This window comes from Cervus elaphus, chromosome 5, assembly GCF_910594005.1.
Source record: "Cervus elaphus chromosome 5, mCerEla1.1, whole genome shotgun sequence".
Classification (NCBI taxonomy): Eukaryota; Metazoa; Chordata; class Mammalia; order Artiodactyla; family Cervidae; genus Cervus; species Cervus elaphus.
In genome coordinates this window covers 28,117,639-28,142,140 of record NC_057819.1, presented here as the reverse complement: position 1 = coordinate 28,142,140, position 24,502 = coordinate 28,117,639, and the positions used below count along the sequence as shown (strand labels likewise).

The 24,502-nt window shown below is 39.3% G+C and overlaps 2 protein-coding genes across 4 annotated transcripts; one reads left to right on the top strand and one right to left on the bottom strand.

Annotated features, from left to right (window-relative positions):
• Window positions 1–273: 273 nt before the first annotated feature.
• On the bottom strand, window positions 274–10,804 carry ZNF891 (zinc finger protein 891). 2 transcript variants are annotated; one of them, XM_043902235.1, is made up of 2 exons: window positions 10,652–10,804; window positions 274–2,160 (listed from the first exon to the last, which is right to left on the bottom strand). In XM_043902235.1, the coding sequence occupies exon 2, from the start codon at window positions 2,037–2,039 to the stop codon at window positions 402–404; it is 1,638 nt and encodes a 545-aa protein (XP_043758170.1). In that variant the 5' UTR covers window positions 2,040–2,160; window positions 10,652–10,804; the 3' UTR covers window positions 274–401. The 2 variants fall into 2 exon arrangements, with proteins under 2 accessions (XP_043758170.1, XP_043758171.1); XM_043902236.1 differs by having other exon boundaries at window positions 274–2,154.
• Window positions 10,805–10,913: 109 nt separating this feature from the next.
• ZNF10 (zinc finger protein 10) lies at window positions 10,914–24,250 on the top strand. Of its 2 annotated transcripts, XM_043902232.1 has the most exons (5): window positions 10,914–11,082; window positions 13,672–13,761; window positions 15,394–15,520; window positions 15,788–15,883; window positions 20,233–24,250. In XM_043902232.1, the coding sequence occupies exons 2-5, from the start codon at window positions 13,729–13,731 to the stop codon at window positions 21,690–21,692; spliced, it is 1,716 nt and encodes a 571-aa protein (XP_043758167.1). In that variant the 5' UTR covers window positions 10,914–11,082; window positions 13,672–13,728; the 3' UTR covers window positions 21,693–24,250. The 2 variants fall into 2 exon arrangements, with proteins under 2 accessions (XP_043758167.1, XP_043758169.1); XM_043902234.1 differs by lacking the exon at window positions 13,672–13,761 and having other exon boundaries at window positions 20,233–24,249.
• Window positions 24,251–24,502: the final 252 nt, after the last annotated feature.

Sequence of the window (24,502 nt, the reverse complement as noted above, 5' to 3'; positions counted from 1 at the left end):
GAGGGATGAACTGAATATTCATTTGGCTACTAGCAATATCTGTCACACCAGACCAGAAAGCAACTCTCAGGAAAATGCTAGTAAAGTAGTATCATATAGTTCAGATACTTTGAACTTAAATACAGTTAACTTAAAAATCAATAAGGTAATTGCAAACATTAAAAATACATAATTTTAAACAGTTATGGATCAAAAAAGATTTAATGTCATAGTAAATATTAGACAACACTTAGATTTAAAACAAAACAAATTATCATAGACCAAAATGTGTTATATAGCTAAAGGTGTGTTTATAGTACTATTGATAGCCTCAAATACTTATTGTAAAGAAAAAACACTGAAACAATGACCTTGAAATCCACCTTAAGACAATGAAAAAGGCAACCTCACATTCTTAACTGTTACAGGGTTTCTCTTCCAGTATGAATTCTCTTATGTATAATAAGTGAAGAACTCTGACTGAAGGTTTTTCCACACTGAATACATTCATAGGGTTTCTCTCCAGTGTGAGTTCTCACATGTCTTCTAAGAGAAGAGGAAACACTGAAGGTTTTCCTGCATTCCTTACATTCGTAGGGTTTCTCCCCTGTATGAGTTCTCACATGCATTCTAAGAGATGAGAGACCACTAAAAACCTTCCCACAGTCAGTGCAATCATAAAGATTCTCTCCAGTGTGTATTTTCTTGTGAACTTTAAGGTGAGAGCTTGTGTTGAAGGCTTTTCCACAGTCATCACATTCATAGCGTTTCTCCCCACTGTGTATTCTCTTGTGCACTATAAGGTAAGAACTTGTACCAAAGGATTTTCCACAATGATTACACTCATAAGGCTTCTCTCCAGTGTGAGTTCTCACATGAACCTTAAGAGATGTTTTTTGACTGAAAGCTTTTCCACACTGATTACATTCATAAGGTTTCTCACCAGTGTGAGTTCTTACATGTCTCCTTAGGGTTGAGGAATCATTGAAGACTTTCCCACATTCTTTACATTCATATTGTTTCTCACTCATGTGACTTCTCTTGTGCAAAATAAGATTAGAAATCCTTTTGAAAGTTTTTCCACACTGATTACATTCATGTTTCTCTTCAGTAGGAGTTTGCTCCTGTTGTTCAAGGAATGAATGATAACAAAAGATATTGTTTTTATTACATTCATAGGAATTCTCCACCATGTGAAAATTGTTGCATATAGGAAGCATATTATTATGTTTGAAGTGTGTATCACATTTGCAATATGTGTACACTTTCTGTGCTATCTGAGTTCTTTCAAGATGCCACCGAGTTCTGTCATATTTGTGACTTTCACAGACTCTCTCACTTACAGAGATATTTTCATAATTGTTTAGGATTGGATTATGCTTCAAACACTCAATATTTAAGTAACATTTATGGCAATGTTTACTGGTGGAAACTCTCTTTGAAAAAACAAGTGTTGATCTAAGTTTAGAGTTTTCCTCTAATTCATGATAGTCAAAGAATCTCTCCTGAGATGCTGTTTTCTTTTGAGTAAATGTCACTTGCCTCAAAATTCCCTCTGGGATCTTGTGCTGTTTTCTGATTCTACTGCATTCCCAGTCTTCTTTTAATGTACAAGACCAATCATCCATTGTGAATCTTATTATTTTCATGCCACCAGATGATTTTTCACCCAAAATATTCTGATTAGAAGTTGACTCTTTGGTTTTCAATTGAATCTCCCAGTCTGGACAGGTGCCTTGGGGAATTCTGCTTTTCATAGTTCTTATGTCTTCTTGACCCAACAGTGAGATCACAGGCTTGCATAATTGATATTCCACTAAGGTGAGATTTATATAGTTTTCCAACATCACATCTCTGTACATACTTCTCTGAGCAGAGTCCAGCATCATCCACTCCTCCTGGGTGAACTCCACAGCCACATCTTTAAAAGACATTGGTCCCTGTAACCAAGTTACTGGGAATCCTGGCGCTATCTTTTCCCCCTTAGTATTTTTCATACAGAAACAGGCAGGGTCCTGTGCAGGCAGAGCCCATATTGAGGACAGGTCAGTGGCTGTCATCTTCAGCGTTTGAATGTGACATCCACCTGCACAACAGGGCTGAGAGATCTGGATACTTCTTTTTTTGTTTCTCTGGTCCAATCAGGTCAGGAATGCATTTCACTGGGTGTCCTCCCTGTAGCTAAAGAGGCAGGTTCAGGTAAAAGAAGAAAGGTAAAAACAGGGTTCCATGGGAGGCAACGTTAAAAAAAAAAAAAGAAATTGTAGACCCTCCCCTGTACCTTCCAGCAAGGTCTCATCAGTTTAAAACATTTATTGGGATTTGTATTGATATGCAATATAGTCATCTTTGGCCCCTTTCCAGAACTGCTGCCTTGGTTATTTATACTGGGTTCTCCTGTAGACTACTACTCAGTTCTGGGTAGAAAAAAAAGCTTTATTTTTAAAAATTGAAGTCAAAGATAATCAGTTTAAAAAGGCACAGTTTCTTGAATGTCATGCATACCTTACTACTTTTTCAGTTCACTTTTTAAAATAAAAAATAATTTTCCTGCTAATCACAACTGTTTTAAGTAAATTTATTTGTTGTATATGTAACTAGGTATTTACCTAAACAACCTCACATATAATTAACAGGACTAATGATTTGGCTGCTACCCTACTTAGGAATTTCACTGGAGCCATTAAAGGTAAATGTGACTTTGAAACAAATGTTCATTTGATTACCTTCAATTTAATCTCTGTCCCCAAAGTCCATATCTCCTTATGATGATTCATTCTATCTAAAACTTGAATGGGATTAACAAAGAGGCATGGGCTATGTGCTAAGCTTTGAGACTGAGGCCTTTAAATTTCAGATGGTATAATACTTCCTGAATAATTTTTATAATATAAATATTGAAACAACTGACACATAGTGTGAATACAAATGAGGAATGCTTGGAGACTTTAAGGATCACAACAAATCATGCAATAATATGTTATGCTAATATTTTTACAAATCTTACTTTTTTAAGGTTAGTTGATAACTTTCAAATATAAGACTTTTATCTCAGTATTATACTCTAATAGAGTTCAGGTTTAATGGACAAAATTAGTGAACTCGCATTTTTATTTAGACAAAGATCTTCAACAGGTAGATTTTATGCACCTAATCCAGAAGTGTACAGAAGACTGTTGTTTTAGTATAAATCATATAGAAATATACATCTGATTTGTTCCTTGCAGGTATCCTGAGTATCCAGAACACTCCCCATCACACATGCCCAGAATTGACTCAATTAAGAACTACAAACTGAAATTAATCACTACCATTTAAAATTGAATCAGAAGTCCAATATCTATCCCAAAAGATTTTGAGCCCAAAACTTTCACGGGAAAAATCATTTTACCAAATAGAAAAAAAAAATCTGTGCTTCTTGAATTACTCATGAGACTAGTAAAATCTTGCAAAGATAGTACAAAAAAAGATTAAAGTGCAATCTTAATTATGAACATTGAAAAAGTTCTAAGTAAAATATTAGTAAATTGAATATGGCAGTGTATTAAAGTAATAATACAATGTCACATTCAAGCAGGGTTTAGCCAGGAATGCAGGAATGGTTGAAAAGCAGAAAAACTATTATTGTTATTATAATGTCAGGGTATAACGAACACTCTTGTATCCATCACTCTTGTTTTGAAGCAAATCTGGGAATGATGTATTACTCATAAATATTTCAGAATTTATCTCTGAAATTAAAAACTCATAACCAAGATATTATTATCACACCTACAAAACTAGCAATAATTCCTTAATGTCAAATACACCAGGCAGTCTTCAAAATTTTCTGTTATCTCATAAATGCTTAACCCCTCTCCCACCTCGTTTCTTTGACTCATGGTTGAAATAACGTTCATATGATCTTAAGTTCTTTAATTTAAAGTTTGCCACAGAGAAACGATATCTCATTACTGTGATACAGCCCAGTAATGGATTAAGGTGTGTGGACAAAGAATGTCACAACAAAGGATATTGTGGCCTTCAAGATATCAGCCACTACAGCCACCCTAGACTATGTATTCAGAGGGGATTCAGCATGGAGAAATGCAGTATATTGACCCTAGATAGATAAGGTGCATAGCAAAGGAATGATTACAATAAACCTGGACTCTTGCATCTTCCCATACACAAAAAGTGTTAAATTCATTAACCTGAGATATCTAGTTTTCTTTAATTAACAGTATTTTTTGATGTTCCAACTACCAGGTCTTTCTTATAAAAACTCCTATGTATCCTGGCTCCTCCCTTCTCTTTGGATCAATCTCTCAAAGCTATTGAGAAAATCCGCAGAATAAAATATAGTTCTCAACTTTCAGGTTGTGTATTTTTTTTTCAGTTAACAGTTCTGGCAACCAATTAAGGGACCCAAAGTTGACTTCTCTCCTTCACATGAACTCTACAATGAGCCAGAGTCTTAGTACAGGCCTCCTGTGCCCATCTGCCTCCTCAAAGAGTTCAAATGAACATGGGTGAATCTCTCCTGGTTCTCCTCGTCCTCCCAACTACTTGTTGATGATCCTGGATTTTATTTGGGGGTGCATAACAGGTACTTGGCTTACCAGGTGAAAGATAGTAGGGGCGCTTGGTTGACAGACACTATGAAAAAGTTACCACTACCACCACCCCACCTGACATCCACAGTTGGAAGATCCCGGGGCATCCAGGATGAAAGACAGTGGGATTTCTTCAATTGAAAGACACTAAAAAAAAACTAAGACACTGAGTAATCTGGGCTGAGTGGTTAGGTAGGAGGTTGACCTGATGTTTTTCCTCAAAAGGCTACCTTAGCAAGAATTTGTCAGAATAAAAGTGAAAACATCACGATAGCTTTCAGCTCTGAAGAAGGGACATCTCATGGTCAGCAATGGCTTTCTCCGGCAACTGAGAAACTTGCAGGAGTGGTAAAGGCAAATCTTCATAGTGTGCAGCTGTCTCTATAGGGAAATCCATTCAATTTAACTTTAAAAACTTGCTCTCCTGGGGACAGAAATAAGAACTAGCCACTCTGTGATCAAAGCACCATGATGGTCTTCTACTACCAGAGGGATAACTGAGACATATTAGAGGAGCAGAGAAGACTCTGGGGTAAAAACCTAGAGGAATTAAGCTCATAAGCAGCACACAGGTCCAACACACAATTTCACTGGTAAATTTTATCCTCAACGAATTCAACTTTAAAATGGAAAATAGATTCTCTCAGATAAGCTGGGGAATCAGAAAGCCAACCTCCAACTAACACCCTAGCCAGATTTATGTATATATAGAGTTCATACTTGCAAGAACCTACTTAATTGGGGATTAAAGGAAATCTCACCCTGAAAATGACTATGATGGGGCCCTTTTACTGCATACACAGTTAAGTTAGAGAAAGTTAGTTTGATAAAACATCTTTTCAGAATTCTGACCTTAAAGATAAAAGCCCTTCTAGGGTGAACCTGCATTTCTCTTTCCTGTGTCTTTGAGACTAAACATTCTACCTGTTCTTCTTGTGTGGTATATGTGTGTGTGACTTGAGAACTTGGTCTCTGCCATCCAAAAGGCACACAAATCATGTTCATTTGGTGATAATCAAATAGACTGGGGTTCTGATCAGTCTTTCGTCTGGCTGTACCAATTGTTAGGGGCTTTTTGCCATCTTAACCTTCATTGTGTCAGTCTGTACAATGAAGACCTTCACTTTCTTAAACTATTTTTGGGAGTAAACCTTCTGGGTCTTGCTTATGTGGCATCCTTTACATCGTCTTGTAGGGAAGCCTCTTGCATCTTATTAGTTTGGGTCACTACTATCATATATTTCATTAATGGCCAGATGATGGAGCCATTAAATGGAAGAAACTTCTAAACTGGTAAATTTTTAGAGAGCTCTCATTATAAACAGTTGTTTTATTGGTACTTATGGGGGGAAATAAAACTACACTAAAAGGAGGAAAAATTATAAACTTGTTTATACACACACACATATACACACACACACACACATATATATAAAATGATTAACCTAAGAACTCCTTTAATTTAAAACAAGCAAAAAACCAGTTTGCAAAGTCTTATTTGTGGCCTCTGCTTCCTCTCAATGGATCTTACAGATGCTAATAAAAACAAATTAATGTTAATTAAGTAAATTAACAGGAAATTTTTAAAAACTGAAGGGAAAGTCTACAAACTTTTTCCTAACAAGGTGGAAATTTTAAAGTGACTCATCCCCCAAAAGATAAATCTCTCGATGGTTATTAAGAAATGGGATAAATAAAACAGACATTAAGAGAATTAAAAAGTTTTGATGCGATACTACCTCAGGTTGGATGGGCCAAAGGGACCCCCATTGGTCCCCAACATTAAAGGGCCCCAAACAAGTCCACCTTATTTACCCTGAAGCAGGAGACAGATGGCCCTCAGGGCAAACAATTCATTCTCTGTGGATCCATACTCCAAGACGAAACCAGCAGGCCAACGGAGGAGGCTGGGCCTTGGCCAGACAAAAGATAAGTGACCATTTATTTTTCATTCTTAGAGTCAGGAGGATTCCCCAACTACACAAACACAGAAAAGTTCCCTAGGCGACATAAACAAGGGGGCACCATCCCATAGCAAATGATGCTAACTACCCATAGGCCTCTGCTGTAAAGCACCTATCTTGGCTAAGAGATGCGTGGGAGGATCCTGAGACATACCAAATATGTACTCCAAATCAGGCAAATCAAAAAGGACTGACCAAAGGAAAACCAGAAGAAATGCCCCATGTAAGTGATTTAAACTGCCCCAAGGGTGCAACTCTCTGAGTCCACCCATGTGTCTATACACAAGTAATGGATTCTTTTTTCCTCCTAATAAACACTTGTTTCACTACTTTCCATCTTTGTGGGATTTATTTTCTGCAAAGCTGAAGCGCCAGGGCCTTGCTACTAACCATTGGTCTAGTCCCCAGGATTCGGTGCTCTCAGTGCCACAACTCAACCTCAATCTCTGTCCAGGAACTGAAGCTGTTGCAGCCCAAAGCCACTGAGACCAAACCAAATACATACACACACACACACACACACACACACACACACAAAGGGCTGGAAAAAATTACACTGAGATAGCTGACCAACAATTACTTGGGGCAACAGGCCAATTAACCAAGTTAAAAGATTGACAAAAAAAGGCCTGAGTCCCTTGGTTCAACCCTTTACTAGGGACCCCAGAGCATTTTATATAAAATAGATAAAAGGTCAGGGGATAAAAGAAGGCAAAGCTTCCATGACTCCTTGTAAGACCAAGACTTGTTGATAGGCTTCCTTTACTGTTGGGGACCAATGGGTACTGTGTCCCCTTCTTGGTATTGTTATTATAAGGCAGCATGTAGATATGCCCCTCAAGAAATATTAATTAACCATACTAAAGGAAACCAATAGAGTCATACAATATAAAGTAAAAACTGGGGCCAATATTCAGGAGCTTATAAAATTAGTAACAGATTTTGTTCTGGGTCTAATCTGTGCACTCAGAGGGCCTTTGTTGAATGCCTTACTCAAGACTTTGAAGACAATGAACCCCAAAGTTCTATGAATAGTACACAGAACTCTTAATTTTCAGTTTATTTGGAAATCACCTCACCCCAAATCTGATTCATAGCCTACTTAAAGGTTTAAGGACAAACAGAAATCTTTAAAACTTTTTCCACAAATAATAAAGCCTAATCATCTAAGCAAGCAAATTTAATTTATTCCCACTGTTAATTATAAACTAAGTTTATATTGTAATATCTGATTCAGAACTAAGTTTTTAAAGTGATGCTATGAGATCTCTAGTTTTGTCTATTTATATGTGTGTGTACACATTATACATATAGATGTCTCTATCTCCAGAAAATATTATCAAAATTAAACTTATAAAGAGTTCTATTTAATTGGCTTATAAGTAAGCACTTACAAATTAAATATTTCAAAATATAAAAGAAACTGGTCAGAATGAATTCCAGGCTCACGTGATCTAGAGGAAATACTCAATATTAATTAACATCTGGTATTAAAGCTAGCTTAAGCTTGCTGGTTTATAAAATAAGACTTGTCTTATTTTTATTACACCTAGGTTTATTGAAGGTCAATATGTTCATGTTATTTCTGTTGTAGATTTGTCAGCAAAAAATTAACTTGGTAGATGGTATTTTCATAACTTATAAAATAAAAGCAAATGAGGTAAGAGTTTTCAAGTGAACTCTTTAGGAATAATTATGTATCTAAAATAGTTTCTCCTGATTTTTAGTAACTTGAGTTTTGCTAAGTTCAGTTAAATGATGGGAATTCATTAAACAGCCAGGTCATTTCAGGTTAAGATAAAACACGTGAACATTAATTGCTAAACAGGTCTATATTTACCTCCTTTTGTCTCCTTATGAGACAGAAACTAAAGATGTTTGGGATTTTTAGACACATGTCTTATAAGACACTGAAGAAAGAAATCAGAAAATACATGTTACTAGGGGTTATGGGAAATTCCAAGTTTGCCAACCAGGAAATGCTGCTATGACAATCAGTTCACAACTACAGGCTGCATGTCCGTTTTCCCTAGAGATGAAGGCTTTAAGGGTTAAAACTGAAATATAGTTAATAAATATTAAGGAAAGCATTTCAGTGTGCAAGGGAATTAGAATGTAAGTTTTCAGTAAAAGAAAGCATGAAGAATAGAAGTGAATTTGTTGGGAAAATAAGGGTGATTTTGTCCTATAGCTGGTTATTTCTTGATTAAAAAAAAAAAAAATAAGGGACAACCTAATATGGAAACAGAAAGTTTTGGAAAGTTTGTAGAAAAGGAGCCCTGAAAAAGTAGTTTTATACATGTCAAATTCTAACTAAAGTTCTTTAGACCTTTAGCCAACTCTGAGATGCTTCAAAGTCCTGGTATAATGTCACCAGTCATAATTCTAGTTATTAAAATGTTTTATGTCACAGAAATATGCAAGTTTCTTGTCAATTGCCTTGTAATCAGACCTTTGACCATGTCATTCTAAGAAGAATACTTTTGTAAACAGAGATAAAACATTTATCTTTTTCTCTCTACCTGATCCTTCCATAATTTGGCTTCTCCAGCTGACTGACTCCAGATGACTTGGCCTATTATGTCAAGATTACAATTAGTTATACTAACCATTGTTTTAATTTGCTCTCTCTCATTTTCATATTATTTATGCCTGTGTCTCTCTCTGCTACACTATTAATGTTACCAGTTGTATTATATTCTGTTTTACAAGACTGTTATCTCTTGCATTACACAATGTGTTACCAGGCCTCCAACAAAATTAATATCTCAAAACAGTTAATCATATGTATAACTCTACACGTAATTAATGTAACAGTACAACTCTAAATACAATTAGAAGCAACAAGGGACAACATCTACTGGATCATAATAAACTAGTAATACAAGCAATCCAGAGAATTTTAGACGATCAACAGGGTCCAATCCAAAAAAACATAAAGTGAAAAAGTGAAAGTGTTAGTCGCTCAGGTCCTGTCCCACTCTTTGCAACCCCATGGACTGTAGCCTGCCAGGTTCCTCTGTCTATGGAATTCTCCAGGCAAGAATTTTGGAGTGTGTTGCCATTCCCTTCTCCAGGGGATCTTCCCAACACAGAGATTGAACCTGGGTCTCCTGCACTGCAGGCATTCTTTACCATCTGAGCCACCAAGGACCAAACAAAAAACCTCAGCTCATCAAATGGCCTATCAACAGAATCTTTCCCTGATTTAGGAATGAGAGCCTTCCCAGCACAGTGGACAAAACTGGTCATGCAGACTCCCCCAATGATCCAGTGATTAAGACTCTGCATTTCCACTGCAGGGGTTCTATCTCTGGTGTAGAAACTAAGGTTACACATGCCACAGCATGGTAAAAAAGAAAAAAAAAAAAAATTGGTCATGAAATGCTATGACCAAGAGGAGCACTGTGTTAAAAGAATGTCATCTGCCATATCAGCAAAGAAAGCTGCAGCCTTCAGGTGATCTGCCCACTGCAGATCACCACCCTTGAAGGGATTCAGGATGGAGAAACATAGGATACTGTCCCTGAAGAGTTAAAATCCTTATCAGAGGAATGCTTTCAATAAGCCCAGACTCTTACATCTTCCCATACATAAAAATGTGCTAAGATCATCAACTTGATGTTTGGTTTTCTTTAATTAACGTAATTTCGTTTTATGTTCTAACTACCTGGCTTTTGTCGCAAATTTGTATACCCTGGCTTCCCCCTTACCTTTTGGGAAGGTTCCTCAGAGCTGAGAGGCTGCTCCCTGGCTTAATTTCTCAACAGTACACCCACTAAAAATATATATATAATTCTCAACTTTTAGGTTATGCTTTTCTTTTTTTTCAACTGACAGGTGTTAAGACTGACTGAAAAAAAGCATCAGAATAAAGTGAAAAGTACAAGCTAGACACCCCTGCTCCTCTCACTCATGGAAGAAAGTCAGACTCCCCCGGCGCCTGGTGCTACTCACCCCCAAACACCGACCCCGAACCTGAGTCTGTCCCAGGAAACCCGGGCCGCAAGAACGCTGCCCGCTACCCACGGCCGACGGCCTGGCGAATCCGGCAGCCCCCTGTCCCCTATCCCTACCGCATCTCCTCCGATGTCCGTGAGCCTACGCGCTCACCTGTCCTCAGGGTTCACGCCTCTCGGGTTGGAACCGCCATGCCGCGGTGGAAAGGGAGCAGCAAGGACGAGGTGCAGGAACCCGGGCCGACGCTCTCAGCCGGGAGCCGCGGGGTAGGGGCGCGCGCTCCCCGGGCCGCGGAGACAGGGCCAGGACTACATTTCCCATGAGCCCCCGCGCCAGCCTGCGGAGCGTCTCTGGGTTTTGCGTTCGAATACGCTTCTCGGCTGGTCGTGAGTGGACGTGGAGCGCGTGCGCGAGGGGCTGGGGCACGGCGTGGGCTGCGGGGGCAGGAGCAGGAGGCCGGGCGGAGCCCGCTCTGCAGCCGCCTGCCCTGTGGACCCGCGAGGCGCGGGAGCCCGGCTGTGGGCTAGCTCGCCGAGCCGCTGCCTTTGTGACGGTTCTTTTGCGCCGGCAGGTGCCGATCGTAGGTATGCACGGGAGGGATGGACATGGTTTGCTTCCTAGCGGACCGGGCACCGCCGTTTGCTCGCCTCTTCTCTGAGGTGGACGGTCGTTTCACCAACAATGCTTCTTCCCTATGGTCTTCCTGGGCTGAGCTATCCCCGGAGCCTCTTGGATTCGCGCGGTCACGATGGTGGGATTGGACCCCGGACGGTTCTGGGGAGTCCGAGCCGCATAGTCTCAGACATGAGAAATAACGATTCTTCTGTTCCTGTTTCCTTTTTCTTCCCAACTGAGGCCAGAGGTTTAAATTTTTGCATCTAGCCTTTCCAGCGTCTGCTAAACGTGATCTGATCATGCTCTTTTTTTGTTAGAGGAGGAAATTTCTTAACTGTGAATGTGTTAACGTTCATAAAAGAAATCCAACGTGGTTATATTGGATTTGAAATATATATATATATTACTGTATTCTAGTCGTGGATACTGTAAAAGTTATATGCTGCAAGGATTGATAAAATAGGTCTACTTTTAATAAGTTTCGTAGCAAAAAGAGCTGGACCGTTTTCTATTTCTTACTCTGAAATATTCATTTAAAAACTTTTTACTTATTGAAATTATTTTATCATTTATCTTTCTCAGAATTGCGTGTCATATTAGTATTTTCAGTGTTTAAAATCGAACAAGTTTGTGTTGGTCTTTTTTAAAAAAAAACTGCATCTCTAGCTCCTTCAGTTGTTTTCTCTTTTTGTTGTTTTAATCAAATAGTTTAACTGGAAGTGTGTATGTGTTTAAACTAGTTTTATTTTTCAGACTCATTATATTTTTTGTTTTCTCTTGACACTAGAGCACTTAAAGCAATCAAATTTGTACATAATCTAACATCTGGTATGAATGTCAAAGAAGAGGTTGACATTTCTCAAGGGGTTGACAAAAAGGTTGACATCAAAATTATATAGATCCCACCCAAAGTATATGGGGAAGGTGACAAATATAAGTTCTATCTATACTTCACATACAGAATATACTGTTAAAGAAAAAAAAGAAATAAAAGGGAAGACAAGTTGTCATCCAGAATGTGTGTGTATGCTCAGTTGTGTTGTACTCTTTGCAACTCCATGGACTGTAGCCTGCCAGGCTCCTCTGCCCATGGAATTTTCCAGGCCAGAATACTGGAGTGGGTTGCTATTTCCTACTCCAGGGGATATTCTGACCCAGGGATCAAACCCATATCTCCTATGTCTCCTGCATTGGCAGGCAAATTCTTCACCCCTTCACCACCTAAGGAAGCCCATCCAGAATGCTAGCTAAAAGAGTGTTAGTCACATTAGGGGTGTCAACTAAAGTTAACTGTCTACTAAGATGGTATATAATTTAAAAGATTGTATAACAAGTGTTGGCAAGCATGTGGGGAAGTTGCCTACCTTGTATGTTGCTTGTATGAAAGTAAAATGATGTAGTCACTATGGAAAACAGTTCAGTGGGTCCTCCAAAAGCTAAACATAAAGTTATCATATGAGCCAGAAATTACACTCTTAGGTATAATCATCAGCAGATGAATGAATAAAATGTGGTGGATCTATACAGAGGAGTATTATTTAGCCATTAAAAAGAGAGAAACGCTGATTCAGGCTACAACTTGCATGAACCAAAATGTCAACTTGAAAAAATGCACAACATGAAAGTTGTGAGTTAAGTTTTATTTGGGACAAAACAAGGACTGGAGCCTGGGAGACAGCATCTGAGCTCGCTCTGAGAAACTGTTCCAAAGAAGCACAGGGGAAAGTCAGTATATTTGTGATTTTGGTGAAGGGGGAATGCATGCAATCAAGTACATATCTTCCCAAAGGTTTCTGCTAGTCCGGTGAAGCTTTTGCTAGTCACAAGGAACAATCATCAACATGAAGGATTTCGGTGCTTTCTAGATATGAAGAGAAACAAGAATTGGGCTCCTTAAATCTGTTCCTGAAAAATAGCTAACTGAAGATGTCTCCTGTCAGTTTTTGCCCCCACCAAGCATAGAGTACCTCATTTCTGCTTTCCACCCTGAACTCCTTTCAGGGAGTGTTGAAGTTTAGCAGCTGCAGCAGCATATGACTTAATCCTTGTAGAGGTAGATGACAAGTGCCAATTTGTAGTTGACAAAAACATTATGCTGAGTGAAATAAACCAGACATAGACGTATGATTTCAATCAACTATGGTGTGATTTCCTTTTAACCTATAAGGGAAAAAAATCTGGAAAAGAATATGTGTGTGTGTGTATAACTAAGTCACTTTGCTGTACATCTGGAGCTCCCACAACATAGAAAATCAGCTATACTTGAATGATAAAAGAGATTTTTTTTTTAAAGAGATTGGATTCAATATAGTATTAGAACCATTCAATTCCAAATAAAATTTAACACAGAAGTCTAGAGATTGTGGAGCGGAGGCAGTCTTTGGAGCTCTTTTCTTCCTACTCTTGGGGGTTTCGGTCACTGTACATGTATTTCTGGAACAGTCTGACGTCCGCTGTGTGGTGTGTAGGTACATGCAGCTAGTCTGAGGGAATCTAGGCTCTTGATTAACAAGCCCCTGATCACAGCACCTCTCCTCAAGTTTCTTCCTTTCCCACAGCTTCACTTGCTCGATATCTCCTGCTTCTCAGGAAGTTCTGTCAGGAACAAGGAGGGCATGGAGGCTGAGTTGCTAACTGCCCGGTCCCACGTAAGTTGGGCTGCCTTCATTCTTTTTTGTTTTCCAACTGGGAATCCATTTTTGGTTAAGGGTTCTTAAGGGATCCATATGTCAGACACTTTCCCCTGCAGACTGGCACTATTTTGTTTGCTTTATTTATAGTTGTTTTATTTCCTTTCATATCAAAGAAACACAGCTTGAACAGAAATGTATGGATTATCAAGGATTCTGATGAGATGCTGTTTGTCCATAGTGAGGAACTGAGCACATAGCAAGCTTTCTCCCTCAAAGATGATGACAGAACTGGGGATACCGGTGCCTTTTTGAGGGATTCTCTGGTCCCTAGTGGTCTTGGGTATGGGGCTGGCTTGTTAGTTTTTGCCTGGGGACTGACTGTTTGGAGGAGCTTGGGGATAAGTTGTGTAATTATCCAGGAGTAACTAAAACAAAGACAGGAAGAGCCCGGGGGAGGGTGGGTCCTCTGGAGACAGAGTGACTGGATGGGGAACCCTCCTTCAGCCTCTCTCAGCTTTTCCCCTAGATGACCCCCTCATGCTTTATGTGTATTGAAAACCCCACGAGAGAACATAGCCTTTGCTTTGGGCTGTCCTACATTTTTGAAGGATTTAAGAAAAGTAGTCTACAGTATTTACCCAGATATTTACTTTTTTTTTCTTTTTAATTTGGCCACGCCACATGGCATGTGGGATCTTAGTTCCCTAACCAGGGATGGAACCCACACCCCATGCATTGTAAGCCCAGGGTCTTAATCACTGGACCGTCAGGGAAGTCCCCAAATATTTGCTCTTTGTCTTATCTGTCATTCCTGAGATGTAAAATTTCTCTCTTGTATTATTTTCCTTGCCTGAAGAATTACCTTTAGCATACCTTTAGAGCTGGTCTGCTGGTAACAAATCCTGTTTGTTTAATTTCATTTGAGAAGGTATTTGTCATCATTCCTGAAAGATATTTTCACCTAGTATTGAAATTCTTGCATGATAGTTCATTTCTTTCAACATTAAAAAAGCCCACTATTCCACTATATTTTTATCTTCACAGATCTTTGATGAAAAACACTCAATCATTCAAATGGGTTTTTTTCCTTCTATGTGTCATCTACAGTTCTTTTTGATGTGGCTAATAAAAACCTTGCTTCTATATCTATTATTTCATCACTATAAAATATAAGCTCTTCTCCATTTTTTAATGCCTACCAATGTTTAAGAAAAATGTTTTAGAAATTATTTGAGGTAATGAAACATGGCTACATTGGTGTCTTAAGCGTTAAGTTGTACTTGAATTCAAGACTGTTTTTCCCTTCTTTTCCTGCCTTGTATTAGGTTCTAATTATTTCACTTAAGTGTAGATTAACTGATTCTCCTTGCTTTAGCTGTTTACAACATACTTGATTTAAATGAGAGTGTTTCTGACAGTTTCTTAACCTAAAGTGTAACATGAAGCTGGTTTCTAGACAGTGCATACTTAATACCATTCCATTTAGGGCTTGACCAGAAGTCAACATAAATAGCACTCACTCCTAGAATAAATTCTGTTCTATACTCCTTCCCTACCCAAGGGCTATCTGCCTAATCTTCCTGTTAATATTTGGGAAAGTGGGGGAGCACAGATATACATCAGGCTCAAATTTGCTTCATGTTGTAGACACTGGTGACCTTCAAGGACATACTTGTGAACTTCACCAGGGAAGAGTGGAAACTGTTGGACACTGCTCAGCAGATCATGTACAAAGATGTGATGCTGGAAAACTACAGAAACCTGGTGTCTTTAGGTGAGACCGACCTCTCTTTGTGCGGTGGGTAGGGAATTGTTTTGATTTGTTGAATTTTAAGAAGTTGTATATTTTGTATATAATTATATGTTGTATATTTTAAGAAGTGTATATTTTGCTGCCTCTGTAGCCCTACCTTGTCTATTCTTCAGAGCCCCCACAGGACTGTTGAAGGGTCAGGAGTTGGGCTTGAACTGGGATGTTTCTTTGTGTCTAGTCCAGAACTCCTAACCCTTGCCCAGTAACTTTATCTTTCACTGTAAACAGGGCATCAGCTTCCCAAACCAGATGTGATCCTGCGGTTGGAGAAGGGGGAGGAGCCATGGCTGGTGGAGAAAGAGATTCACCAAGAGACCCATCCAGGTAAGGACCAGACCCACTGCTCAGAGCAGGAATCACTGGTGACAGTGGTCACTAGTTTTCCACATTTCAAAGACAAGGACTGAGTTTATTTACTTTCTGTTTCCCCATTGCTCAGCTGCCTTCTTCAATCTTGTCACACTTCAATTTGCATTCATGAAAATTTTCTTTCTGTGGATGTACTTGGTTCCAGCCCTGTTCATAGTGCTTTCTTGATTCTTACCACTAGCTCTAGCATCTGCACCCTCTTGTTTATCATAGAATTACTTCTCATCTTTGACTGTCCTTTCCCTGTCCTGTTTCCCTTCCCATAGCCTTCATTCTGCTGCTTTGTGTAAGCTCTGCTCTGGGACCTCATCACCCACTCCTGCGCTGGGTTTGTTTTCTGCCGGGTAAAAAACTGCTACAGACAACTCACCAGTCCTTGTTGACGTAACCCTTCTTCCTTCCCAGAATTGCTGCTCTCAAAACCACCTGTTTTCTCACTGTCGTCTAGCTTTATTTAATGTTCTTTTTCAATTTACTCCTATTCATTTTAATCTTAACATCTCCAATTTGCAGACCGTTATGAGGATTCCTAGCATCATTCCTTTTCCCAACTTCCCTGTGTAGAACAGATCAGCCTGCTGGGCTAAGAAATAGACGGCAGTCCTCCATCTTCCTCCCCCTCTGTTCCCACTGAGTGATCATTTCCCAGACCTCTGTTTCTAAGCTCAGTGCCCTGACATCTTTCTCCTCGGCCCAGCCGTTCTGGTCTGGATCATGCTGCCGATGGCCGACTTCACATGGGGCAGAGCAGCCAGGACACCTGCCTGTGACCCCTGCCTGTGCCTTGTGGGCACCATGGCCCCCCAGGCCCAGTGCAGTCCAGGCACACTGTAACCCTCCACAGCTGTTTCCCTCTGACACATCCACACATACCAGGCATTCCCTGCATTTCAGGCTTCCCGTGTGATGTAACCAGAGTCTCAGTCATCCTAGAAGTTTCACCTCCTGTTCTTTGTGAAACATTTTGACTTGTTAAGTACAGGTTCCTTAAGGTTTTCTGAGCTCTCATTTTGTTTATACTTTTTAAAAAATTATTTATGTATTTTTGGCTCTACTAGGTCTTTGTTGCTGTGTTGGCACTAGTTGCAGCTAGTGGGGGCTATTCTCTAGTTGTGGTTCACAGGCATCTCACCACAGTGACTTCTCTTGTTGTAGAGCATGGTCTCCAGGGCACATAGGCTTCAGTAGTTGTGATGCATGGGCTTAGTTGCCCGTGGCATCTGGGATCCTCCCAGACCAGAATTGGATCCATGTCTCCTGCACTGGCAGGTGGATTCTTATCCACTGTGCCACTAGGGAAATCCTGTTTCTACTCTTAAATGTCATAAATTGTTTCTGACCTTTTTTATACTGGGCCTCGTAGGTGACTATATCAAATACCTGTCTCAGGGAAGGTCTCTTAGACGTTGGAAAGTACTTGATCCCTCAGCTGCTTTGGAGCCACATGGCAGGAAAAACTGTTCTCTGTTTCCTTTGATTTCCCTATTTTTTCCTGTCTGTATTTTTTCCATTCCTGTGTTGAGTTTAGCAAGCTTTCCTGGATGTCTATCTGTTGACAAGTATCCAAAAATAACTATATAACCAACAATTTACATTTTGGTGGAAAATTTATTGTCAAAGAAACACTAAAGTTCCATATATGTGCTTAATCACCTGGAATTTGAGGGAATCTACAAGCCATGGGAACTTCATTATTAAAATGAAAAGTATTATGAGTGATGGCTTTAAAAACTCAGATGAGTTCATTAATGGGTGCTACAGATTTTTAAGATAACTCACCTGGGTTATCTCCCATATTACAGAATACATGGAATATTTTTAGGACTTTAATACATTTGTATTTTCTGTCACTTTACTCAGACTTGTCCTTCCATACCCAGCCCCAACCCTCATCATACGTGTTCATTTTAGAATTTTCCAGCTGGCATTTGTAGTCTGAAAAACTTATCCATGGGATTTTGATGCATGGAGTGGAAGAGAGGAAAAAGATGGCATGTGTCTATCAAAACTCATCAAGGTAGAGGTATTTGTAAGTGTAATGGACTCTATTGCTGTTTGTTGTTTAGTTGCTAGTCATGTCCAACTCTTTGCAACCTAACGGACTGTAGCCTGCCAGACTCCTCTGTCCATGGGATTTTCCAGGCAAGAAGACTGGAGTGAGTTGCCATTTTCTTCTCCAGGTTGATCTTCCTGACCTGGGATCAAACCCAGATTTCCTGCATTGGCAGGCGGATTCTTAACCACTGAGCCACAGGGAAGCCCAATGAACTCTGTTGTTTAGCCTTTAAAAAGAAGTAAATAACTGCAGTTTGCTATAATGTGGATGAACTTTGAGGACAGTCTGCTGGGTGAAATAAATAAGTCACAAAAGGACAAATAGTGTATCATTCCACATATATAAGGTACTTGAAGTAGCCAAAATCATAAAGACACAGAATATACTGGTAATTGCTGAGCACTGGGTTGAGAGGAGATTGGAGCATTATTGTTTAACAGTATAGCATTTCCATGTTACAAGATGAAAATGGCTGGTGGCGATGGCTGCACAATATGAAGATACTTAATACTTGGATCATGCACTTAAAAATGGTTAAGATGGTGCATTTTTTAAAATTTTTAATTGAAGGATAATTGCTTTACAGAGTTTTGTGGTTTTCTGCAATACATCAATAAGAATCAGCCATAGGTACATTTTATGTTATATGTATTTTTTTAATCACAATTTTTAAAAAAAAGAAATCAGGGTGGGGAAGAAACAAATAACTAACAAAGTTGTGATTGAAAATTATGACTGGGAATGGGGACTGGGTTGTACAAAAAAGGCAGTTAGGAGCCTGGCACAGGGATTGTTTACCAGGTGTCTTAGTGTCCTGTGGCAACCAAAACAAAGTTTCACAGACCAGGTGGCTTAAATCAACACATTTATTTTTCTCATCTCTGAAGTCAAGATGTGGACAGGGCTGTGTGCCCTGAGGCTTCAGAGGAGGATTCTTCCTTCCTCTCCTAACTTGGTGCCCCAGGGGCCCTTTGGCTTGTAGACACATCACCTCTGGCTTCACATGGTGACCTCCCCTGTGTGTCTGTCTCTGTGTCTCTTCTCCTCTTCTTTTAAGGACTCCAGTCAGATGGGATTAGGGTCATCCTACTCCAGTAATACTTCATCTTAACTACTTACATTTGCAATGATCCTGTTTCCAAATAAGGTCATAACCTGTAATGTTGGGGGTTAAGACTTCAACAGATCTTCTTTGGGGAACACAGTTCACCCCATATGTCAGGTAAGAATAGGTATTGCCCCACTTATATAGGAAGAGGTGGTGTTGGGTAAGTTGTGGATTTTTCCTAGATTTCAGAAACAAGCATTTTAGCCAAAAGGCATTGAGAAACAAATACAGGCTCTGAACCAGGGAAAGTAGCTTGTAGTAGTATGCATGTGTATAAGCAGAAGGGTGAAAAGTCCAGGAGAATGTGAATTAGGTAGGTTCTGAGTTAATATCCTTTGTTAGTCCTGTCAATTTTAATAAAGTCTTGATGTCTCAGAACAAAGGAATCAAAACAGAAGGTGGGAATGATGACAACAGTGAGCATTACAAACTGTACTGCTTTGGTGATGAACTCCTACCTTATATGATACTCAGAATAATCTTATAGGTCCTTAGATGACAGATAAGCAATATGATTTTTGAAAAGTTTAGTACCTTGTCTAAATTCACCACTAGTAGTGGGAAAACTTAGGTTAGAAGCTGGGTAACTTCTATGCAGTTGCTCTTCCAGCCTATCACACAGCCTTTCTGAGAGGTTCGCCATGTCAGACCTGTAATTATTCTGCACTGCTTTGGTGATATAGATAAGAACCATTTCCTAAAAAAAAAAAAAAAAAAAAAGAACCATTTCCTGACATAGAGCTGCATTCATAGTTTAGGAATGTGAAGAATTCACGTCAGGGGAGGGCTTGGCAGCAAGTAGACACATTAGGTTCCTATATCATTATTAGTTGGATTAGGTAATGACAGTGCAGCCCCTTCTGTGGATTTCCTAAACTGACACTCCAGCACTGAATATCTTGATCCCACATGTCACAGCTAATCCTGTGACTTCTCTTACTCTCTTTGCTCCTTTTATGTGCATATTATAGCCCATCTCATTTCCTGTCAATGAGTCTTCTATCCCTTTTTCTCTATCAAAGTTATAAAACCGTATTTGAAAGCAACACTACAGGACTTAACATACTTTTTTCTACATACATCCTACCATTCTGACCTTAATACTTCTTTTAGTTATATAGGCTTTTCCATTTTTTTCAGATTTGGAAACTCCAGTTGAAATTAAATCAACTTTCAGTAAGAGCATTTCTAAAGATAAATACTCCTGTGATGTTAAAATGGAAAGAATGGCAAAGAGTGATCTCTGGTATTTGTCACTGGAAGAAGTCTGGACATGTGGTGGTCAGTTGGACAGGCCCCAGGACAGCCAGGAGAGACATCTGAGGCAAGTGGCATTCACCCAAAAGAAAGTACTTCCTCAGGAGAGGGTATATGAAAATAGGAAGTACAGGGGAAACTGTCTTCTGCCTGCTCAACTAGTACTGCAAGAGTATTTCTATAAACATGACTCAAATCCTAAAAATTTGAAACACAGTTTGGTTTTCAGTGGTCATCAGGAAAGCTGTGCAAGCAACAGTAATGAATCCAGTCAAACTTTCTGTCAAAACATCCACCTTATTCAATTTGCAAGAACTCAAGCAGGAGATAAATCATACAGATGCCCTGATAACAGTTCTCTTACTCATGGTGCATCCCTTGGTATATCAAAAGGTACTCATAGAGAAAAACCCTACGAATGTAAGGAATGTGGAAAATTCTTCAGTTGGCGTTCTAATCTTACCAGGCACCGACTTATTCATACTGGAGAAAAACCTTATGAATGTAAGGAATGTGGAAAATCTTTCAGCCGAAGTTCTCACCTCATTGGACATCAAAAGACTCATACCGGTGAAGAACCCTATGAGTGTAAAGAATGTGGGAAATCCTTCAGCTGGTTCTCTCACCTTGTTACCCATCAGAGAACTCATACAGGAGACAAACTGTACACGTGTAATCAATGTGGAAAGTCTTTCGTTCACAGCTCTAGGCTTATTAGGCACCAGAGAACTCACACTGGAGAGAAACCTTATGAATGTCCTGAATGTGGGAAATCTTTCAGACAGAGCACACATCTCATTCTGCATCAGAGAACTCATGTTAGAGTGAGGCCCTATGAATGCAGTGAATGTGGGAAGTCTTACAGCCAGAGATCTCACCTTGTTGTCCACCACAGAACTCACACTGGGCTGAAACCGTTTGAGTGTAAAGACTGTGGAAAATGCTTCAGTCGAAGCTCTCACCTTTTCTCACATCAGAGAACCCATACTGGGGAGAAACCATATGAATGCCATGACTGTGGAAAATCCTTTAGCCAGAGTTCTGCCCTCATTGTACACCAAAGAATTCATACTGGAGAGAAACCGTATGAGTGTTGTCAGTGTGGGAAAGCCTTCATTAGAAAGAATGACCTTATTAAGCATCAGAGGGTTCATGTTGGAGATGAGACCTATAAATGTAATCAGTGTGGAATCATCTTCAGCCAGAACTCTCCACTTATAGTATATCAAATAGCTCACACCGGAGAGCAGTTCCTAACATGTAATCAGTGTGGGACAACACTTGTTAATACCCCTAATGTTATTAGATACCAGACAAATCTTATTAGGGAAAATGCATATTAATGTCATAAAGACAGACTACTTCCCAAAGAGCAATAACTTTATTTAGCACTTGAGAGCTTCTTTAGGAGAGAAGTTGCTTTCAGTCTTGTTCCTACACTTTTGTGCACTAGAGAATTGGCCCTGGAGGGGGAAAAACACAAAATTTTCACCTTAGTATGTCAAATTGTCTTCTTTCCCCAAATTCCTACAAAAGTGATTGGTCTGGGAGCATTCATGGACAAGCCTTAAATGCTAAAATCTGAGAAGGAACCATTAGGTAGGTGAGTTGTTGATAAGCAATCCAGCTTTGTTTCCTTCAAAACAAATGAGAGCACTACCTCTAAAAGACAAATGAGAGCTGTTGCTGAGGAGAATAAAAAATGGATATAGTTGTGGTAACAAACAATAGAAAATGATATTCCAGTGAATTAATATCCCATTTTTCACTTGATCATCCCTCTCTCCTGGGACACTTTGTAGTTCATTTAGTTTTATGCATCTGATATAAACCATACTTTGGCTAGCAGCAGGGAAGATCTTATAATGAAAAGTGGTGAAGGAAGAACTCGTTTACTACCAGTAGTACCCAGGTTAGATATATTTGCTTGTGGGCAAGAACTGAAAACGTATATATGGATAAATGAACAAAATTGATAATGGAATTATGAATAAGTTTTACAGTCTAGCTGGTGTCACTGTAACAATTTGAAGACACTTTTAAATATTAAAAAAGTATATTGGTTTCTCTATTCCACTATTAGTGAAGCTTGAGAACCTCCTGCTAGCAAACTTTCCCATCACTTCTAAGTGTGTGTGGAGCCTTAGAATTATGCTTCTTGGGACAAGCTGCCAAAGGCTCCAGGGAGCTTAAACACAATGCTTCTCTGGATGTTGGGACCTAAAAGAGTGGCAAACTTGGGCACACTAGAGAGGGTCTCCATTTGAGCAGGAGTGGGTGCCTGGGCAATACCTAGCACAAGTATGCTCCTAAAGTAAACAGTGTTGCTCAAGGCAACCCTCCTTCCAAAGTAGTCTCATATCTTTGTGAAGAAAACAGTGGTCAAGAGTGTATATTTGAGCTGGACTTCCAAGTTGAAATCCCATCTCTGTCCATCACTTGCTGTGTGACCTTGGGCATGCTGCCTGGCCTCTCTGTGTGTGAATTACAGATGTCCTCCTCTGCAGATTAGAGATGACATCACTTACCTCATGGGATTGTGGTGAGTAGTAAATGAGTAACATACAAACAGTGCAGAATATGCCTGACATGTATGAAGTGTTTCATTACATTAGCTGTGATTATTAATATTACTTTATTGTCCCACTCAAGTGTCTCTCATTTACTTTAAACCGACTCAATTGCTGGCAAGAACTGTCTGAGTTCTCATTTCCCTTCCAGTTACACATGTCTTCCCTTTTACCCACATTAGAACTTATCACCCAAGGAATCACTCACCCACAGTGGGTGTTTGGATATATTTATGAGGATTAGTAAACAACTTTTAATCTTGTGTGCAAAAGCAATCTGTTTTATACAGAGGCTTTCCCTTCAGGGAGAGGATCCTAGTCTTCATATTTTCTGTTTAGTCCATGACCCAAAAAAGATTTAGAAAGAGAACCTGTTTTAATTCTCTGTTTCATTCTGGCTCTTGTGTGTGTGTAGGGGGCAGGGGTGGGAGAAGGGACTGACCATCATTTGCCATTTTCTAGCAAATAATACGTATTGGTATATATGTTAGATGCTCAATGATTGCTGAATGATATACTATTGAGAACAACAGGATGATGTCCTTGCTTTCTCTCCCAGGACAAATCTAGAAATGCTCCTTAGACTTGAGAGACCTGAGACTTGCAGGAGTGAGAGGTCACAGCTCATTCCTCCTGGTGCAGTTGAGGAGAAGCAAGTTGGCCCAGCCCTCACATTTTGAGAACCTCCTGGTGCCTAAGTTATGGCTGAGTAACTCCTCAGTGATTACACACCATTCATGTGTTTAATGTAGTTCTACCAAAAATGGTTTTCATTACAAGCAGTGGTTCTCTGTGGGTGTAAAAGAAGAGCCCCTCAGCTGTGCCTCTTAGAATTTCCAATAACCCATGGCTCAATTTTCCTGAACTGTGTAGTGGAGATACTGCTGGTATCTACCTCTGAAGGTAGTTGTGTGGATTAAGTGAAATAATGTGTAAAGTACTTGAAACAGTGCCTGGCACATAGGAAGTACTGTATGTGTTTAGCTATTAATAATAATAATAATGTTACTGTTATTAACACCCTAAGGAATGTATGTCTGTAGATGATCACTGAAGCATTACTTACAATAGTGTAAAATTTGCAATATTAAAAATGGATAATAGAAAAGTTGTTATTTATAGACATTAAAGTTTCACAAACAGAAAGTTTGATAACATGGAAAATGTTGTGATGTTATGAAAAAAGCATGATAAATAATTGTCAATATATGGAGTAAGCTCAGCTATATAAAATAAATGAATTTCAAACAACTGAAATGAATCTCACTCAAAACTTTAAGGAGATTTATCAAAAGATTAGTAGTAGTTAACCTACATATTGGGAGAATTGGTGTTTGCTTCTCTTTTCTCTTTTTTGGTACTTTTCTTTCCAAAATCTCTTCAAAAGAATATATATTCCTTTTAGGATCAGGAAAACAGTCTCTTCAGTGATGGAATGTTTTTTCTTCAAAAGTTCTTACCTACAAGTAATCAACTGGAACTTTTAAAAGGGAGAATTGGCAAGGTTGCAGGATACTAGATCAATATACAAAAATTGATTTGTACAAGCAGCGAGTGGTTTGTAAATGAAATACCATCCTATT